This window comes from Panicum virgatum, chromosome 9N (assembly GCF_016808335.1).
Source record: "Panicum virgatum strain AP13 chromosome 9N, P.virgatum_v5, whole genome shotgun sequence".
In the NCBI taxonomy this organism is placed as follows: Eukaryota; Viridiplantae; Streptophyta; class Magnoliopsida; order Poales; family Poaceae; genus Panicum; species Panicum virgatum.
The window spans coordinates 16,466,387-16,482,080 of record NC_053153.1 but is presented as its reverse complement, the minus strand read 5'-3'; the positions used below and the strand labels follow the sequence as shown (position 1 = coordinate 16,482,080).

Genomic DNA, 15,694 nt, shown 5'->3' with positions numbered 1-15,694 from the left:
GGCACCCGAAACCCGCCCGAAACCCGCGGGTGCGAGTGCAGAAATGCACCCGCGGGTCTGCCTGCGGGCGGGTTTTTCCCAACTCTACAGGTTTGTCTGTGGTCGGGTTTTCACAAAACCCACACCCGCATCCGCGGGTGCATCCCTAGTTCCAACAATGTTTCTTTGAGACGGGTTGGTTTTCGCTCACACGACAGTCGAGATTGAACTGGAGATACAATACTCTCTCTTCGTATGGAGATTCGAGATTGAGGCCGCGCCATTCCCAGGCCAGGCCCCAGATCGATCGCGTTGATCTAGTCCAACAGCTTAGCTATCCCCATCCTTGTCCATGGCCACCACAAGAAAGAAACACGTCGTGCTCTTCCCCTTCCCCGGGCAGGGCCACCTCGCCGGCTTCCTCGCCATCGCCCGCCTCCTGTCCCGTGAGCTCCCGGACGCCACCGTGACGCTCGTCTCCACTCCACGCAACGTCGCTGCGCTGCGCTCCTCCTCCTCCTCCTCTTCCTCAGGCGTGGACGTGGGGCAGTCCTCGATCAGTTTCCACGCGCTGCCGTTCGTGCCGGCCGACCACGGCCTGCCCGCGGGCTGCGAGTCAATCAGCTCCCTCCCAGTGCCGGCGTTCATCACGCTCTTCGAGGCGTTCGAGGCCCTCGAGCCCGCCTTCGACGACTATGTGTCGGGTCTCCGTGGCGACGCCGACGCCGAGGTCTGCGTCGTCGCCGACGTGTTCGTCGCGTGGACGGTGGACGCCGCTCGGCGGCACGGGTGCGCGCACGCGCTCTTCGTCTCCTGCGGCGCGTTCGGTACGGCCATCTTCCACGCCCTGTGGAACCACATGCCGGCGCTGCCTTTCGGCTCCGACGGCGCGCTCCGGCTGCCGGAGCACCCGGACGTGGCGCTCTGCCGGTCGCAGCTGTCGCCGGCCTTCCTGCTCCGCGGTGACCTGAGCGACCGGTGGACGGCGTTCTACCAGCGGATCATCTGCCACGGGTACCGCACGAACGCGGTGCTCGCCAACACCGTGGAGGAGTTCGAGCCCACGGGGCTCGCCATGATGCGCCGCGCGCTTGGCGAGGTCCCGGTCTGGCCCGTCGGCCCCCTCGTCCGCGGCGACAGCTCGGCGGCGGGCTCGTCCGAGACCGACGACGACAGCGTCCTGCGGTGGCTGGACTCGCAGCTGCCGTCGTCCGTCCTGTACATCTCTTTCGGGTCCCAGAACACCTCCAACCCAACCAGATGATGGAGCTCGCCGCAGCCCTGGAGGCCACCGGCCGGCCGTTCGTCTGGGCCGTCCGGCCGCCGATGGGGTATGACATCACCGGCGCGTTCCGCGACGAGTGGCTCCCGGAGGGGTTCGAGGCGCGGGCGCGCGCCGGCGACAGGGGCATCCTGGTCCGCGGGTGGGCGCCGCAGGTGCGGATCCTCGCGCACGCCGCCACGGGCGCGTTCCTCAGCCACTGCGGGTGGAACTCGGTGCTGGAGAGCCTGGCGAACAGCGTGCCGGTCATCGGGTGGCCGCTCGCGGCGGAGCAGTTCTACAACGTCCGGGTGCTCGCGGAGGAGTGGGGGGTGTGCGTGGAGGTGGCGCGGGGGAACCTGGAGAGCTCGGCAGTGGGGAGGTCCAAGGTAGCCGAGGTCGTCGAGACGGTCATGGGGAACACGGCGGAGTCGGCGGCCATGCGGCGGCGCGTCGTGGAGGTCCAGGAGGTGATGCGGAGCGCGTGGGCGGAGGACGGCGGGTCGTCGAGGACGGTGCTGCACGAGTTCTTGAGAGCCATGCGCCTACAATGAAACATAGCAATGCCACCTCGTGTCGTGTTCGTATGCTCGGCGGCGCCATGCCATTTATTTGTCTTGATTGAAAAGTACTTTTATAATTCATGCATTTATTGCAAAATTATAATTATATTTTAACAGAAAATTATAATATGATGAAATCAGCTCGTGAGTTAGTGTAACTCTTTATATTTTGAGGAATAGAGATTTTTGTTAGAAAATTACCTCCAGCAAACTTTCAATTCGATATCTAAATATATAGATCTTCTCTATTATGGATTTCTCACTATAGCTTAAGATGGAGAGAATTCTCTCTAGACTATGCACAAGATATAGAAAAATTGTTGGAGAATACAAAGATACAAAATGATTTTTACTCAAATGATAAAGTTTAGAATAACTCTTGAAGATGCTCTAAATGGATTATACTGTCAGACCCGGGGCATCGGGACTACTCATAGATATATAATATTTTAAGTCAAGGGATAATGAATGGATGTATCTTGCCTCTTTTGTAACTATTCGAATAGGCGTAGAACTAGTTGTATTACAAGGAAAATACCCGACCAAGTTGTAGTTGGACTCCAACAGTACTCGGCTAGGACTTTCCATGTAACCCTATCCCTCCAGGGTATATAAGGGCGGACACGGACCCCCTCGAAACATAACAACACCTAACGCAATATAAGCAACCACACATGACGTAGGGTATTACGCACCTCGCGGTCCAAACCAGTCTAAATCCATGTGTTCCTTGCACCATCGAGTTCCAGAGCTAGTCGACCCCTCACCTACAATCCTACTGCTAAGGGTATTCCTGAGCAGACTTGGCGGCTAAACACCAACATATACATTCCTTGAAAGTTAGTTATCCTAAAATATAAGATATTTTTTTGTTCAGGCTAAATAACCTATTCTAAATTTGATTAGATTTACAGGGAAGAGTAATAATATTTTAAAATTAAATAAGAATAATTAGATCCATTATTAAATATATTTTTATAATTTATTTGTGGTGATGTGTTAGATGTTAATATTTACTCTATAAATTTTATTAAACTTAAACTATTTTAGATTTTATAACTATTTCAATTAGTATAAATTAAAATATTTTATATTTCAGGATAGAACAGGAGTACTTATCTAATAATTCTTGCTTTTACCTCGGTATAATTTCTCCATTTCCGGAGGGCTTAAATGATGTTCCCAAATATTAGAAAAAGCTAGGAGCTATAGTCGGGGTTCTTTGCCTCTTGGCCTTCCCTGTTCTTCCCCACTTTCAGTCCCCATTGCACAGTAAAGAAGCCGAAGGAGCTGCTGACCGTCCGGCCCTGGTTCTCAGGGAACCACCTCCGCGGAGCATCCAGCAATCTCTCTGTAAGACTTGTTTCTCTGTCGTTGGCTAAGCTTTTCCTTCTCCCTCTCCTCCCCATTCTCGTCTCTCCTTTGCTGAGAACAGTTCGATGCAGGTGTCCTGTGATTACAAGATGAGCAAGAAACGTGAGAGCTGCAAGGAGAGGGATGTCTTTTTCGACTGGAATGGCAAAATTTATCAGGACAAACATTTCTTCAGGATTATGGTTGGTGATTTTCGTCAAAGAATGGTAACCTACTTCTCTGATTGCAACTTAGTAGTATCTTCTTTCGACTGCACTGGAATTTTCATTATATGCTGTGAAAGTGGAAACCTGTCCAGTTACAGTATCTTTATTCTGCTTTCTAAATTTCTCATTAATCCAGAGGAAAATGCAACTAATATAATACGAAAAGACTTAGTGAATCGTGTTCGCTACTAAATGAACCTTTTTCTTTCTGGAAGCAATGGTAGTAAACCAACTATATGAACGAAATCCAATTGAATCTGTAGATGCACAATTCCGTGCACTCTGGTTACTCTTACTTCACATATTTGACATCTGAAATGGATTAGTTTACGACTGCATAAACATAACTACTCATATATTCTGTCCATTCATCAATGCAAGGGGTATTTTGATTTGAAAAGGTCAAAATTTTAAATGGATTAGTTTAGTACATTGCCTCAACAAATTCGTGTCCAGAAGAATTTTCAGATGTTTATTTTGTAGCAATTGATAATATATTGTAAGAGAAATCGAAGGTCAAAGTATATTTTTGAAGACTTTCTCCAAAGATATGCCTTATATTAATATACAGAAGGGAGTAATAACAAGAAATGCCTTTCTACTGTTTCCTCACCTCACAAGAGCTGTGTTCTGAGCCAACCTTTTGAGCAAAAGAGGTTAAGATATCTTATCTAATGTGCAATTTACTGGTCTGGTTGTTGATCTGTTGCAGACCATACCACAGAAATTTGTGCAACGTTTGACGGGGAAAATAACAGGAACTATCAAGTTAGAATCACGTGCTGGTTCTAGTTTTGATGTTCAAGTTATCAACAATCAGGGTAAGGTATCCCTTGGGTTTGGATGGGAGGCATTTGTCAGTTCTCATGATTTGAATAGGGGAGACTTCTTGGTATTCAAATATAATCGGAGGTCTCATTTAAAGGTTCTAATCTTTGATCCAAGTGGTTGTGAGAAATTATCATCTATCGTAATGGATGCTACTCATAAATCACAAAGGAAAGAACCAGTTGGCATGCCAAGCCCATATCATGATATCTCCATGAAATCTTCTTCAAGTGCAAATAAAGCATGGGAACAGCAGGATAGCTCAAATCAGGGGCATAATGTGATCGATATCAGTTCATCGAGTTCTTTACCCAGATCGTCAGGTTGTCGCCCTGAATATCAGTCTTATTATAATGGAAAGTACATTTAGACTTATTGTTTTATGGATTTTTGTTGCAGAAGATGCTACATTTCCCAAAGACGATCAGGAAGTGCAATTTGTACCAGAGTACATCTTACCATGTGGCACCTATCTTACTAGCATGCAGAAGCAAAAAGTGAAAGAGAAAGTCCGGGCAATTCATTCTGAAATCCCCATACATGTCTGTGTCATGACGAAGAGCAACATATATGGAAGAAGTCGTTGCATGGTGAGTTAAGATACCTGTTCTTGAGTGTATACATGATTGGATTAGATTTCCCAAACATGTATGTTCGCACTGCAGTCGACATGCATAAGGCAGTGTATTCCTCATTTGTTTTGATTGCACATTTGTACTATATGTTCCTGATGGGAAATTTCGATTTGGGTAATAAGCTAATAATGTGCTATTCTAAAAACAAGGGGTGTCACATACTCTTAATGGCCAGTATTTGGTACAAATTAATATTGCAGGAGCCAGTATAATGCATCAAAGTTCCTAAAATTATCTTCATTTTAAATGGGGCCTTGATATTGAAAATAGAATGAAAACATTAAGATTTTGCTGTTTGTAATACATTATGTCTTTGTTTCAATTGCTGTTACTCACACCCTTTCTCTCTGCACTAGAACTTTTCTCGACAATATGCTGATGCATACCTTCGATTTGAGAAGAAAGAGCTGATGCTTCAGTGCGGTGGCAAAATTTGGGACGTGCGATGTTCAAAGGTCGGCAAACATACAAGGCTTTGGAAAGGGTGGAAGCAGTTTGCATCAGACAAGAATTTGCAATTGGGTGATATCTGTCTCTTGGAGCTCCTGAGAAACAAGGAGTATACGATGAATGTGCATATCATTCGCAGTAGATGAAATGTTGTAGACCAGTTCTGCTGGTCGTACTATCTTTTGCTGTTGGAGGAGTTTTCCCCTTTCTGTTTGATCGATAAGCATCACTGCTAATGCACTATCTGTGATGTATGTTCTATATCCATCCACCTAGTTACTTTGCTGTGAAGCATATGTTGTTGTTGCGTCTTGTGGGTTTTGGTCCATTTTGTATGGTGAAGCCATGATTCCATGAAATATTAGCAAATAGATTGCAGTATATGATATCAACAAACTACTATAAAGTTCAGTTGAGCTCTGTTTTTGACCTGTCCTCAACCTTGTCATCTTTCTTCACAGGCACAACGGTTCTATGTTTCTCGTCTAAGTTTATTTTTGCAGAAAAGAGTGTTCGAATTTTGTTAGTATTATATATCACGCATGTCAGCTGTGAATAATTGGTCAACCCTGAAAACAGAGTTTAGTGAAGCAAATGAATTACCGAATGGCTTTTTAGTTATAGAACATCTATATGTGGGGAGATTTCGAAAACTGTTTAGATGCTATCTTTCTTCTCTTTCTTACTTGGCCTTTGCTTAACTATACATTTGGCGGTGGCAAAACAAATTAGTACTAGTAATTTTTCTTGTCATAAATCCAAGGAAAAATATCTTATGTTCCCAATTAGGAAATCCTCACACGTCTTTCTACTGCAACCAAAATTTTGATGAAGCCCTCAGTTTTGTAATCGTTCCGTTATGACCATTTTCTTATCTTACATTTAGACAATTTTTGGAAAAAGAGAAAAATAAAGATATGTAAAAAACAAATCATAGAAAAAGAAGATGCACATTGCCGGTGTAATGTGGACACATAGACCATTTCTTGTGTTCAGCGCGCGTCGGGTAGCATGACTTGCTGCTTTTTGTAGTTTCAATGCCTTTTGGGGGATGGGGGCAAGGAAAAGAAGAACAGTAAGCGCCACGTGCCGTTGCATCTGCTAGCAATATGCAGAACAGTAGAAGTTCGATCAGTAATTTTTTCATCCAACGTCCGACACATGCAGCCCTTTGCTGGTAAATGTCACGTCAATCATGAATGGAGCACGGTTAGCGATGCATTTTGGACATCCCGAAAATTAAATAGGATAGAGCTCCAATCTCGACCGGGTGTTATCATAGGACAAGTATTATGGTAGATTATAAATAAATTGAGTGCCGAGGTGGAGGGGAGAAAATAGCATAGAGAAGAAATGAACTGTTAGGCTATAGCTAGTTTCGACACAAGAATCAAAAAATTTTATGAGATAAACAAATAGACCGTATTAATAATGGAGAGCTAAACCACTATACAAATTGGCTGAGAGATATAAGCTACAAAGATTCATGTAGTCAGAAACAGACTAAATCATTAATTTTGCTCTTAGAGCAAGTACAACAAGAGCTTATAGCCCTTTATTTTTTTATGTGGCAGAAAGATATATAAAAATAAAAAATTAGAGAAAAGGCTCTTAGGCAGGTCTAATAGTCACGGTTGGGACTCGCCTGCTGGCGGCGTAAGGCGCGTGCGATGTGGCAGGACCCGCTGCCATTCAATATAATGGTTGCTGCTCAGCCAATAGGACCACGCGTAGAGCTTCTTCGCCGGCTGCGGCTGGCGCGTCGCGAGTCGCCCGTTGTCTTCTCTCTTCGTTTCTCTAATATGAGCTAGCTACTCATACATTATAATATTTGTTCTTATGTAAGAAACGTCTCTTCACACACGTTTAGACAATGAGATTAAATGAAACAGAGAGAAAAAGAAATAGAAAGTGATTATGGGCCATTGAAAAAGACAAAGTGAGAGACAACCTATTGTATGAGGTGTCTTTTATAAATTTAAGAGACAATAACAGGCTCTATATTGAACATGCTCTTACAAGAGTATTATGGGCGTGTTTAGTTCCCAAAATATTTTGGGCAAAATTTTTTGGGAGCGTTTACAATACTAATTAGGAGTATTAAGTATAGACTAATTATAAAACTAATTACACTGATGGATGAGAAATAGCGAGGTGAATCTATTAAGCCTAATTCATTTATCATTAGATATTATTTACTGTAGCACGACATTGTTTAATCATTGTATAATTAGATTCACTAGGTTCATCTCGCGATTTTATGGATTGGGTTTTGTCAGTTATCTACATTTAATATTCCTAATTAGTGGTTAAACGTTCAAAATTACTGTAGCGTATGAAATTTTTTGAAAACTAAACTGAGCCTATATAAACTTCTCCTTCTCTTTCCTCAAAAATACTCTACCATGTCTGATATTTAATACTCGTGATATTGAGATTGGCCTAAAATATTTATCATCAATATAATATGCTTTTGCATATTCTCTTGATTCTGGACTCTATTTGGAGAATTAACTCCTTAGATTATTTTGAGGACTCAAGTTTAGCCCTTGAATTAGCTCCTAAAGTTTAGCTTTTGCAGTTGTTTGGATCTATGTCTAATGTGAGAACAAAAGTATATATCATAATCATTGGCTTTACGTTCCATGCATGGGGTAATGAGAAAAGTAACTTTTCGGTAGAATTCACGCAGAAATAATCCTAATAAACACCTTTTGGAGGAGTCAATTCACTTTAGCTCCAAATAGCTTCATCCATTTGGATTCTTTGGGGCTAAAAAGGGAGAGGCTAAATTTTAGTCCCTAGATCCAAACAGGCCAACCATATTTTTTTTATCATTTTATACTAATAGACATTGAGAAAATTTTTATCATTTTATATTGATAGACATCGAGAAAATTTTCTATTAAACTTCGAAATACTATCGATAATGCATTTTAATAAATACTGAAAGAATATATTCTAGTGCGTTCAATAGAAATAAAAAAAATAAGGTAGTGAAACATAGAGCTACTTGTATAAACTAGTGATCAAAGATTAATATTTTTATAGGTGCTCCCTTCACGATTTTTCATTAAATGTTTGAAAACTAGTTTTTTTTTTTTAAATTGGTGGTTGCGAGTTAATATTTGGGAAGCTTTACAGGTAAATGCTCCACTACCAGTTAAATTTCCCATATTAGGAGTTGTCATCCCTTAAATGATGGCAATTTGGGATAAATTTTTTTGTGCAATGGCATACAAGAATTATCTCAAACTATATGATGTGACCAGATGAAAATGCATTTGTTAAAAAACCATTCCAAGTGTTACCTAGATATATTAAGTCAAAGTTATAAATGGCAATAGTTTAAATCTTATAAGAAAACAGTATAAATAATTTAACGGAGACTGAAAAAAGGGTATTTGGTCGGTCAATCTGTACAGTACTAATCTGACACCTTTCGTGTATTTATATCAGCCTCAGGAATCCTCACAGGAAGCATTGCAATGCTATCTCAGCACCAAGGAGACTGAAGTCTCTGAGTTCCCCTTCTTTCATCCGGCACTTCTCTCTTTTGATTTTTCCTTCTTTTTTACCTTTCCCCTAATTTCGCCCTGTTCTTCTGGATCTTAAACGAGTATGCAGAACTTGGACAAGAACTGCAGGGTTTGCATGGAGTGGCAAGAGCATTGCTACTGGAGCCACATGGCTGATGACCAGAAACACTTCTTCAAGCCTATGGTTGGGGACTTCACTGAAACCATGGTGAGCAACCATCTCAAGATTGCTCCTTAGTTTTCCTCCACTTGTGAATGTCCTGCTGGAATGAACTTGGTTGGTTTATTATTTCTCTATTTCTGAATAAATGTAGATGACTAGTATTTTTGGGCATGCATGTTGGTATATGCCAGGAATATTGCTGTCCCTTCATTTTATAGTGTTGCACAATGTTAGATGCTAGTTTCAGCATACAAATCTCAATAGCTTTCTGGTTGCATGTGTATCCATTGTAAACCCAAGCAAGATTATTGGGTAACCCAAAAGGAAGAAATGCGTCACAAAAGATCTGTTCTTTTCGCAGAGCATACCTGGCAGATTCGCAAACAATTTCAACGGCCACATCTCGGAGGTCGTCAGTTTGAAGTCCCCAGGTGGCGAAACATGGGGCATTCGAGTAGGCAACAATGCCAATGACGAGGTAATGCTCCAGTCTGGCTGGAAAGAGTTCGTCAGTGCTCACAGCATCGAGGAAGGAGACTACCTGCTCTTCAAGTACAGTGGTGTGTCCTCCTTTGACGTCCTGATGTTCGATTCAAGCGGCTGCGAGAAAGCATCGCCCCATTTTGCCCAAAATCATGGATCCGAAAGAATCGAGGGTTCTGCGGGCGTCGAAGGAGCGCGGCGGCACGGCAGCCACAAATCCAAGGGAGGGAAAGACTGCACACCCCAGTTGCTGCCAACCGACGACGACGAGGACGAGGACGGTGATCTGGAGTTGGCAGTTCAGAGAAACACCAGCCGGAGCATCCCCAAACCATGCAAACGCAAACTTTGCCGTGATATTGGTAGGTTAATGGTCAAGTAGCATCTGATTGTTTGCAGATGTAATTGTAGTCTGAATGTGAAATGAGATGATAACATGGTGCCTGCAGAACAAGTTCACTGCAGATCATGAGGAAGAAGACGATCTTGAGGTAGATCATGAGGGCGACGCCAAGACCGGGTACTACTTCTGCAAGAACGGCCCGGTGAGCGGGTACCATCTGACAGAGGAAGAGAGGGAGGAGATATCAAGCGTCCGAATCCCGGCCCAGCCGACGAACCCGGTGTTCGTGCAGGTGATGCACCCCGGCCATGTCCGCGGCAAGAAATCCGGTCTCGTGGTAAGTGATCTCCCTTCTGGAAACCAACTTCTTTTTTTTTTTTGAGCAAGGAAACCAACTTCTTTCTGCAACATCAATTTTTGCCGATACGGAACATTGTCACACCTTTACAGAATGTGAAAAAAAATCATTATTCAGATTTTCCTGAGTAACAAGTGATGCCGAGATTCAGATTCCCTCACTACCTAGAATCTCACAAAAGAGAAGATCTCATACAGTCCAGGATATACTGATGAAATGCTTGGTCTGTTTTGCTCAGGCCATTTCTTCAGAGTTTGCGGCGAAGTACCTGGGAGCGACCCGCGGGGAGATCATCCTCCACAGGGACAGGAAGCAAGGGGAAGTGGCACGTCCGCTACAACTGCAACAGGTTCAGCCGTGTCCTCACCGGCCGCGGCTGGTGCGGCTTCGTCGGCGACAACGGCCTCCTCGACCACGACGTCTGCCTCTTCGAGCTGATCAAGGGCAAGCAGCGGCTGACCATGACCGTGCACGTCCTGCGCAAGGTGCGCGGCCGCTTCGTCCTCCTGCGCTGAAGCTCTCGTGGCTCTTGCTCATGGCTGGAGCCGAGCCGAGCTCTGCTGCTTGTGTGTGTGGTGCGTTAACCTTGTGTCTGGTAACTCTGATGTCGCATGAACCATGAAATCGTCTTCAGCTTTGGAGTGTGAATATGCAGAGCTGCAATAGCTTCTCGATCAAGCAGCTCGTATGGTATGTTGAGCCAGTATTGTTCCAACGGTGTGTCGCCTCGACGATGCCGCATTGTGCACAACTTGTTTCAACAGCTCATCTTCTCATACCACCGACTGGTTCCAGGTGATTACTGGGTGATTAATAGATGGATGCATTTTTCTTTTCATAGGAAGCACATTTCTGGCTCCCCAAGTTCGTACGAAATTTCTTGGAAAGCATTTCCAGTCCTGTGTCAACCATTTCTTCCCCTGGTGGTAAATATTGCGCTAGACAACATAGCTTTCTGCTCATCCTCAGTAAGAGGCACGAGGCTGGAGAAGAAGTTGATATAACATATTGGGGTATCATGAAAACAAGGCAAAATGAAACCCTCGTTCCATGAAACTGACCCATGACTCACACTGTTAATAACACACATAACAGTTTGTAGCTGATTTGCATGTGATTATTCATTATATAAAAGTAGGAGCAAGTTGTCACGACCTAGTACTAAGAACTCTGCAGAAATGCAGGAAAAGTGTGGCAGCCGAATGAGCTTCCAAAAGATGCAAACTCCAAGAATTGTACTCTTGCATTGAAGGATACCAACAATGAACATTAAGTACCTGCAAATAAGGTCACAGACAAGGCAGTGAACATATATTCATAGAATCTCTAATCAGAACACAAAAATGTTAAGCTCACATACTAGTGTATTTTTTTAATCAAACTCATTTAAATGTGCATATTAATTGAAAGAGTCATATCAGTTTAATAAAATCCAAGGAGATACTCTCAATTTGTAGTGCTACAGTGGGAGGTGGAGCAGAGGTCTCAGATTGCAAAATATATATATAGAAAAAGGAAAAAGAAGATAAGATTTCTTAGATTACTAATGCCGTATAACATAAAGAACTCGACCACGGTAGAAAAACCTATACTCAGTGGCACTGAGTAAAGTGACATGGTAAATGTACGTCACTAATCAAGTGATGTTGCATGACATAACCTCCGTAAGCTATGTGATTCCACTTTCAACAAGTGAAAATATGAATGGTTTCATTTTAGCCTCCCTAAGTTCATGAACGATTTAAATGTTTTCTTCATGAGATAAGATCACCAGAGTAACCACAGAAACAATTTGTTAACAGCAGCACCTTTGCCATGCTTTAAAACTGCTTCCCAAGCATCATACATCATCGCCATTTCCTAATAGAAATCATCAAATCAACCTTTCATTATGATTATTGCAAAACTAATGATTATGATCTAGGGTTTGAGGAGGCCTTTGGTACAGGAGTCACACATTTAGCCTCCAAGAAACGACCAGAAATGCAGCACATGGACATGAGATAACTATAATTGAAGTTCAAACTTGCAGAATATATGGGTTTGTTACTTTGCAACAGACGATCAGCATAATTGCAATGCAAGAGCAAATACATGGATAAATACAGTGAACCATTTACAAAAAAAATATGTGTACAAGTATAAGGAATACCCATGATTCCAAATATACTTTCTAGATGTGCACTCGTAGACTACTTGCACAAAGAATCTTTCAATCTCGGTCAACAAGGAAAATGAAATAAAAAAACACGATCTATTGTGAACCGAAACTATAAAGTTAATTTCCAGTTATAGTTAAGCACATTTCGAGAAACTTCAAACACACACAAAAAAGGCAGCACAGTACAAATGCAACAATTTTGCGAATTTCTTTTCTCTAAATCATTTTCAAATCAATTGAACAAGTTTCTCCAGAAAGCTTCATTACTGCTCAGACTCACTTCGAGCAGCAAAACAAATGTATGAGTAGGGTCCAAGACAGTAAGCTTTATGATACTACAATTTCTTAAGCTCACAAATCATTCATACTGTATTCTTCTAGTTTCTTAACACAGATAACACTAAAGAAAATAAGAGGACCTACATCATCTTATGGAATGGGGTACCAATCAATCTGTCTGGACTCTTCATCAACCGTCTTTTCCATTTTGGCCTATCAAATCCCAAATTTTGAGTCCTTGTATTAGTTGTCAAACAACTTTATAAAGAACAAAGCATAAAACCTATAAACTGCTATAAACTACTAGAGTCACTGAACAACAAACTAACAGGCAAGGAAGTCAACATTATCTCATGATGTTAGTCGGTAGTTATAGTTACATAGTTAAAATTGGTCAAAGAAGTTAACAGAACCGGAGGGATATTTTGTAAAAAGTATCTAATTACTGCAATAGATCCAATATGTGTGTTACCATCCATTGAAAATGGCCTGATCATAAATGGGAAAGAAGATATTTTCATGGTCGTATTTGGATATATTGGAGCAAAATAAAGTGGTCTATATAATTATTGTAGATTTTTTTTTTCAATTTCTCATCTTGTCATGATGCTGAAACTTACTTCCAACCAACAGGCTCATAGTGCCTTGCAGTAACTTAACAATTCAAAATTATCAACTTCCAAGATGATCTATACTTTAGAATTCATGTGGCACAACAACCCATTTCCACCCAATGAACCCACCAGGAAAGATACAGTGATAATAGTTCTGATTACATCTCAGACAGCATTTCACCAATCAATTCTCAATCAAAACCATGACACAATCAATTAGGAGATACATTTTACAAAGACATACTTCCAGACTATAATTTAAGCGCTCAAGCTACAATCCATTCCTAGTTCAACAACTATGATTAATTCATAATACAGTCCCCACCACACAGAAAGAAAACTCCAAGCAAGCAATCCTCCCAGTTGACATGTACAGAATCATCGCATGACTACGAATTGACCAAACACAACAATATATACCCGACGAAAATGAGCAATCTTAGATAGTTAGATGCAAACAGATACAGTATCAAATGACGATGGAATTGACATATCACGATGCATGACCACTAACTTGCTAGCGATCCTGACAAGTGCGGCAGAAGAGGGTACCCTGGGAGAGCTCACAGCACGCCCGCACGCTCGCCGCCGTGTGCCCGGTGAGCCTCGCCACGACCGCCGCCGGCGACCCCGCCATCGCCGCCAACGGCCTGCACGGATCAGAAATCACCAGTCACCCACCATAAGGCCGCGTCCCCCCAACATGTACGAGATGGGTCCCATTTCGATTTACCTTGCGGTGGCGAAGGCGAAGGTGGGGACGCGGCGGCGAGGGGCGGCGGGGAGTGGAGCGGCCGTGCGGACGCGCGAGGCGGCTGCGGTGGAGGATGAGGCGGCGCGGGCACGGACGGCGGCGAGGAGAGAGCGGGAGGCGGCGCCGCGCCACGCCATTGCCTAGGGTTTCGTCGGAGGAAGGAGGAGCGGGCTGCGGGTGGCGGTGGCAGCTGGCACGGGAATGGCGGAGCCGCGGAGGTGGATTTTTGTTGTTTAGGGTTTCAGGTAAAAACGAAAAAGTACTGGGCTTCAGGCCCATGACGCTTTGTACTGAAAGTTGGGCTGGGCAGAAATAGAAGTGCTGTTGCTATTGAGTTATGCCTATAAGTACTTTGGGATTTGGGAACCGCCAACATGAAAAAAAAATCATGTCGGCCTGTTGAGCTGTTCCGCAAATCCAATTTCCATATAGCTTTGGGATACGGGTCCAGCCCAATATTTATGGTTGAAACAATAATGGATTAGGTCCGGTCCAGTATAACATATAATTTTTTTTCTCTCCAGAAGTGCACACACTACTATACCCATCACAACAATGCAGGCTCTCCATCCCCTATAAATGTATGCAAATGCACCCTAAGTCTCTAGCCCATCCTATGAATTTATATATAGACCGACTAACACTGCCACAAAAAAGTGGCACAGTACTGGGCGCAAGGCGCTGTTAGTACTTGTCGGTACCATATAACAAGGATATCCACTTCTCTTGCAGCAAGACAGGACTCGCGTAGTCATCTATAACTACGCCATAAGGGGCGGAGCAGCCGGGCCCGACGAGTCCGGCTCTTACCTCACCAGGCCAACGGACCCGGACCCGCTCCCCGCTCTGGGACGGGTCCGGTGACGCCACTTGTCCCAGGGGAGGGGAAGCTCCGCGCCTTAATAACCGGGGGCCCCGGACCTCCCACGGGGTCCCGGACCCCCATATACTATCCGGACCCCTCAGCGGGGAAGGAACAGACACCCCGCCTGGGGCAGGTCCGGAGCCGCCACGTGTCCGCAGGCACAGGCACGCGCGCGGCCGCGAATATTCCTCGGGAAGACTCGCCCACATACCGCATTCAATATGGGAGACGTAAGTGCGCTCTGCCACAGCAGAGCCCGAGGCGACTTTTGCCAGGATGCACTGTTGATCGCGCGTTACCAAGTCACACAGTGCAGCCGCTGGCGCCGCCCACGCCACGCATGTCAGTCTGCTACGCCAGTTGGACACGACGGCTTGCCTTCGCCCATCATGACGCCTACGCGGTAGACCCAACGGTCTACGCCGCAACCTACACTACCTCAAAGGGCGCCTCGCCGATGGGACAGATGAATCCACTCCTCGGTCAGAGAGTCCACAGGGCGATGAAGCGTATCCGGGGAGAGATTCTCAACCACTGTAGCACCATTAATGCCTTCTGTGTAGTATACTATACATCCGGGTTGGACCCACCTGTCGGGGTCACAACGCCTGTGTACGCGTCCCCTTGGGCTATAAAAGGGAGACACCCGTTAGAGAAAGGCAAGGCCGAAGAAGTCCCGGCAGAGGCCAGTACCTATCCTAGTTAGAGGATAGATTCATTCTTACACAAGAGCAATACAACTCACAGTGGCTGTAGGGTATTACGCTCCGGCGGCCCGAACCACTCTAAATCTTCAAGTGTTCTTGCTCCCTAGGTAGACCTGCCGAATCGCTTAGCAC

At 44.3% G+C, this 15,694-nt stretch overlaps 2 protein-coding genes and 2 pseudogenes across 6 annotated transcripts; 3 read left to right on the top strand and 1 right to left on the bottom strand.

Annotated features, from left to right (window-relative positions):
• Positions 1-331: 331 nt before the first annotated feature.
• LOC120687921 lies at positions 332-1,794 on the top strand (annotated as a pseudogene).
• A 1,236-nt stretch (positions 1,795-3,030) lies between these two features.
• Positions 3,031-5,650, top strand: LOC120691703 (putative B3 domain-containing protein Os03g0621600). The gene is made up of 5 exons (XM_039974860.1): positions 3,031-3,156; positions 3,249-3,383; positions 4,096-4,534; positions 4,611-4,801; positions 5,203-5,650. Exons 2-5 carry the CDS (start codon positions 3,267-3,269, stop codon positions 5,440-5,442), a joined length of 987 nt encoding a protein of 328 aa, XP_039830794.1. The 5' UTR covers positions 3,031-3,156; positions 3,249-3,266; the 3' UTR covers positions 5,443-5,650.
• Positions 5,651-8,790: 3,140 nt separating this feature from the next.
• LOC120691262 lies at positions 8,791-10,897 on the top strand (annotated as a pseudogene).
• A 233-nt stretch (positions 10,898-11,130) lies between these two features.
• LOC120691261 lies at positions 11,131-14,219 on the bottom strand. Of its 5 annotated transcripts, XR_005682162.1 has the most exons (5): positions 13,970-14,219; positions 13,789-13,886; positions 12,767-12,835; positions 11,991-12,042; positions 11,131-11,459 (listed from the first exon to the last, which is right to left on the bottom strand). XR_005682162.1 is itself a non-coding variant. In XM_039974298.1 (4 exons), the coding sequence occupies exons 1-3, from the start codon at positions 14,125-14,127 to the stop codon at positions 12,813-12,815; spliced, it is 279 nt and encodes a 92-aa protein (XP_039830232.1). In that variant the 5' UTR covers positions 14,128-14,219; the 3' UTR covers positions 11,131-11,459; positions 12,767-12,812. The 5 variants fall into 5 exon arrangements, 4 of the variants coding, with proteins under 4 accessions (XP_039830232.1, XP_039830233.1, XP_039830231.1 ...); XM_039974298.1 differs by lacking the exon at positions 11,991-12,042; XM_039974299.1 differs by lacking the exon at positions 12,767-12,835.
• Positions 14,220-15,694: the final 1,475 nt, after the last annotated feature.

What these genes read in the sequence shown, in the direction of transcription:
- LOC120691703 (XM_039974860.1), top strand. Translation starts at nt 3,267, where the DNA reads ATGAGCAAGAAACGTGAGAGCTGCAAGGAGAGGGATGTCTTTTTCGAC. An exon ending in GTGATTTTCGTCAAAGAATG is followed by an intron (nt 3,384 to 4,095) that starts GTAACCTACTTC and finishes GATCTGTTGCAG; the next exon opens with ACCATACCACAGAAATTTGT. An exon ending in ATGGAAGAAGTCGTTGCATG is followed by an intron (nt 4,802 to 5,202) that starts GTGAGTTAAGAT and finishes TCTCTGCACTAG; the next exon opens with AACTTTTCTCGACAATATGC.
- LOC120691261 (XM_039974297.1), bottom strand. Translation starts at nt 14,127, where the DNA reads ATGGCGTGGCGCGGCGCCGCCTCCCGCTCTCTCCTCGCCGCCGTCCGT. An exon ending in TTCGCCTTCGCCACCGCAAG is followed by an intron (nt 13,887 to 13,969) that starts GTAAATCGAAAT and finishes TGATCCGTGCAG; the next exon opens with GCCGTTGGCGGCGATGGCGG.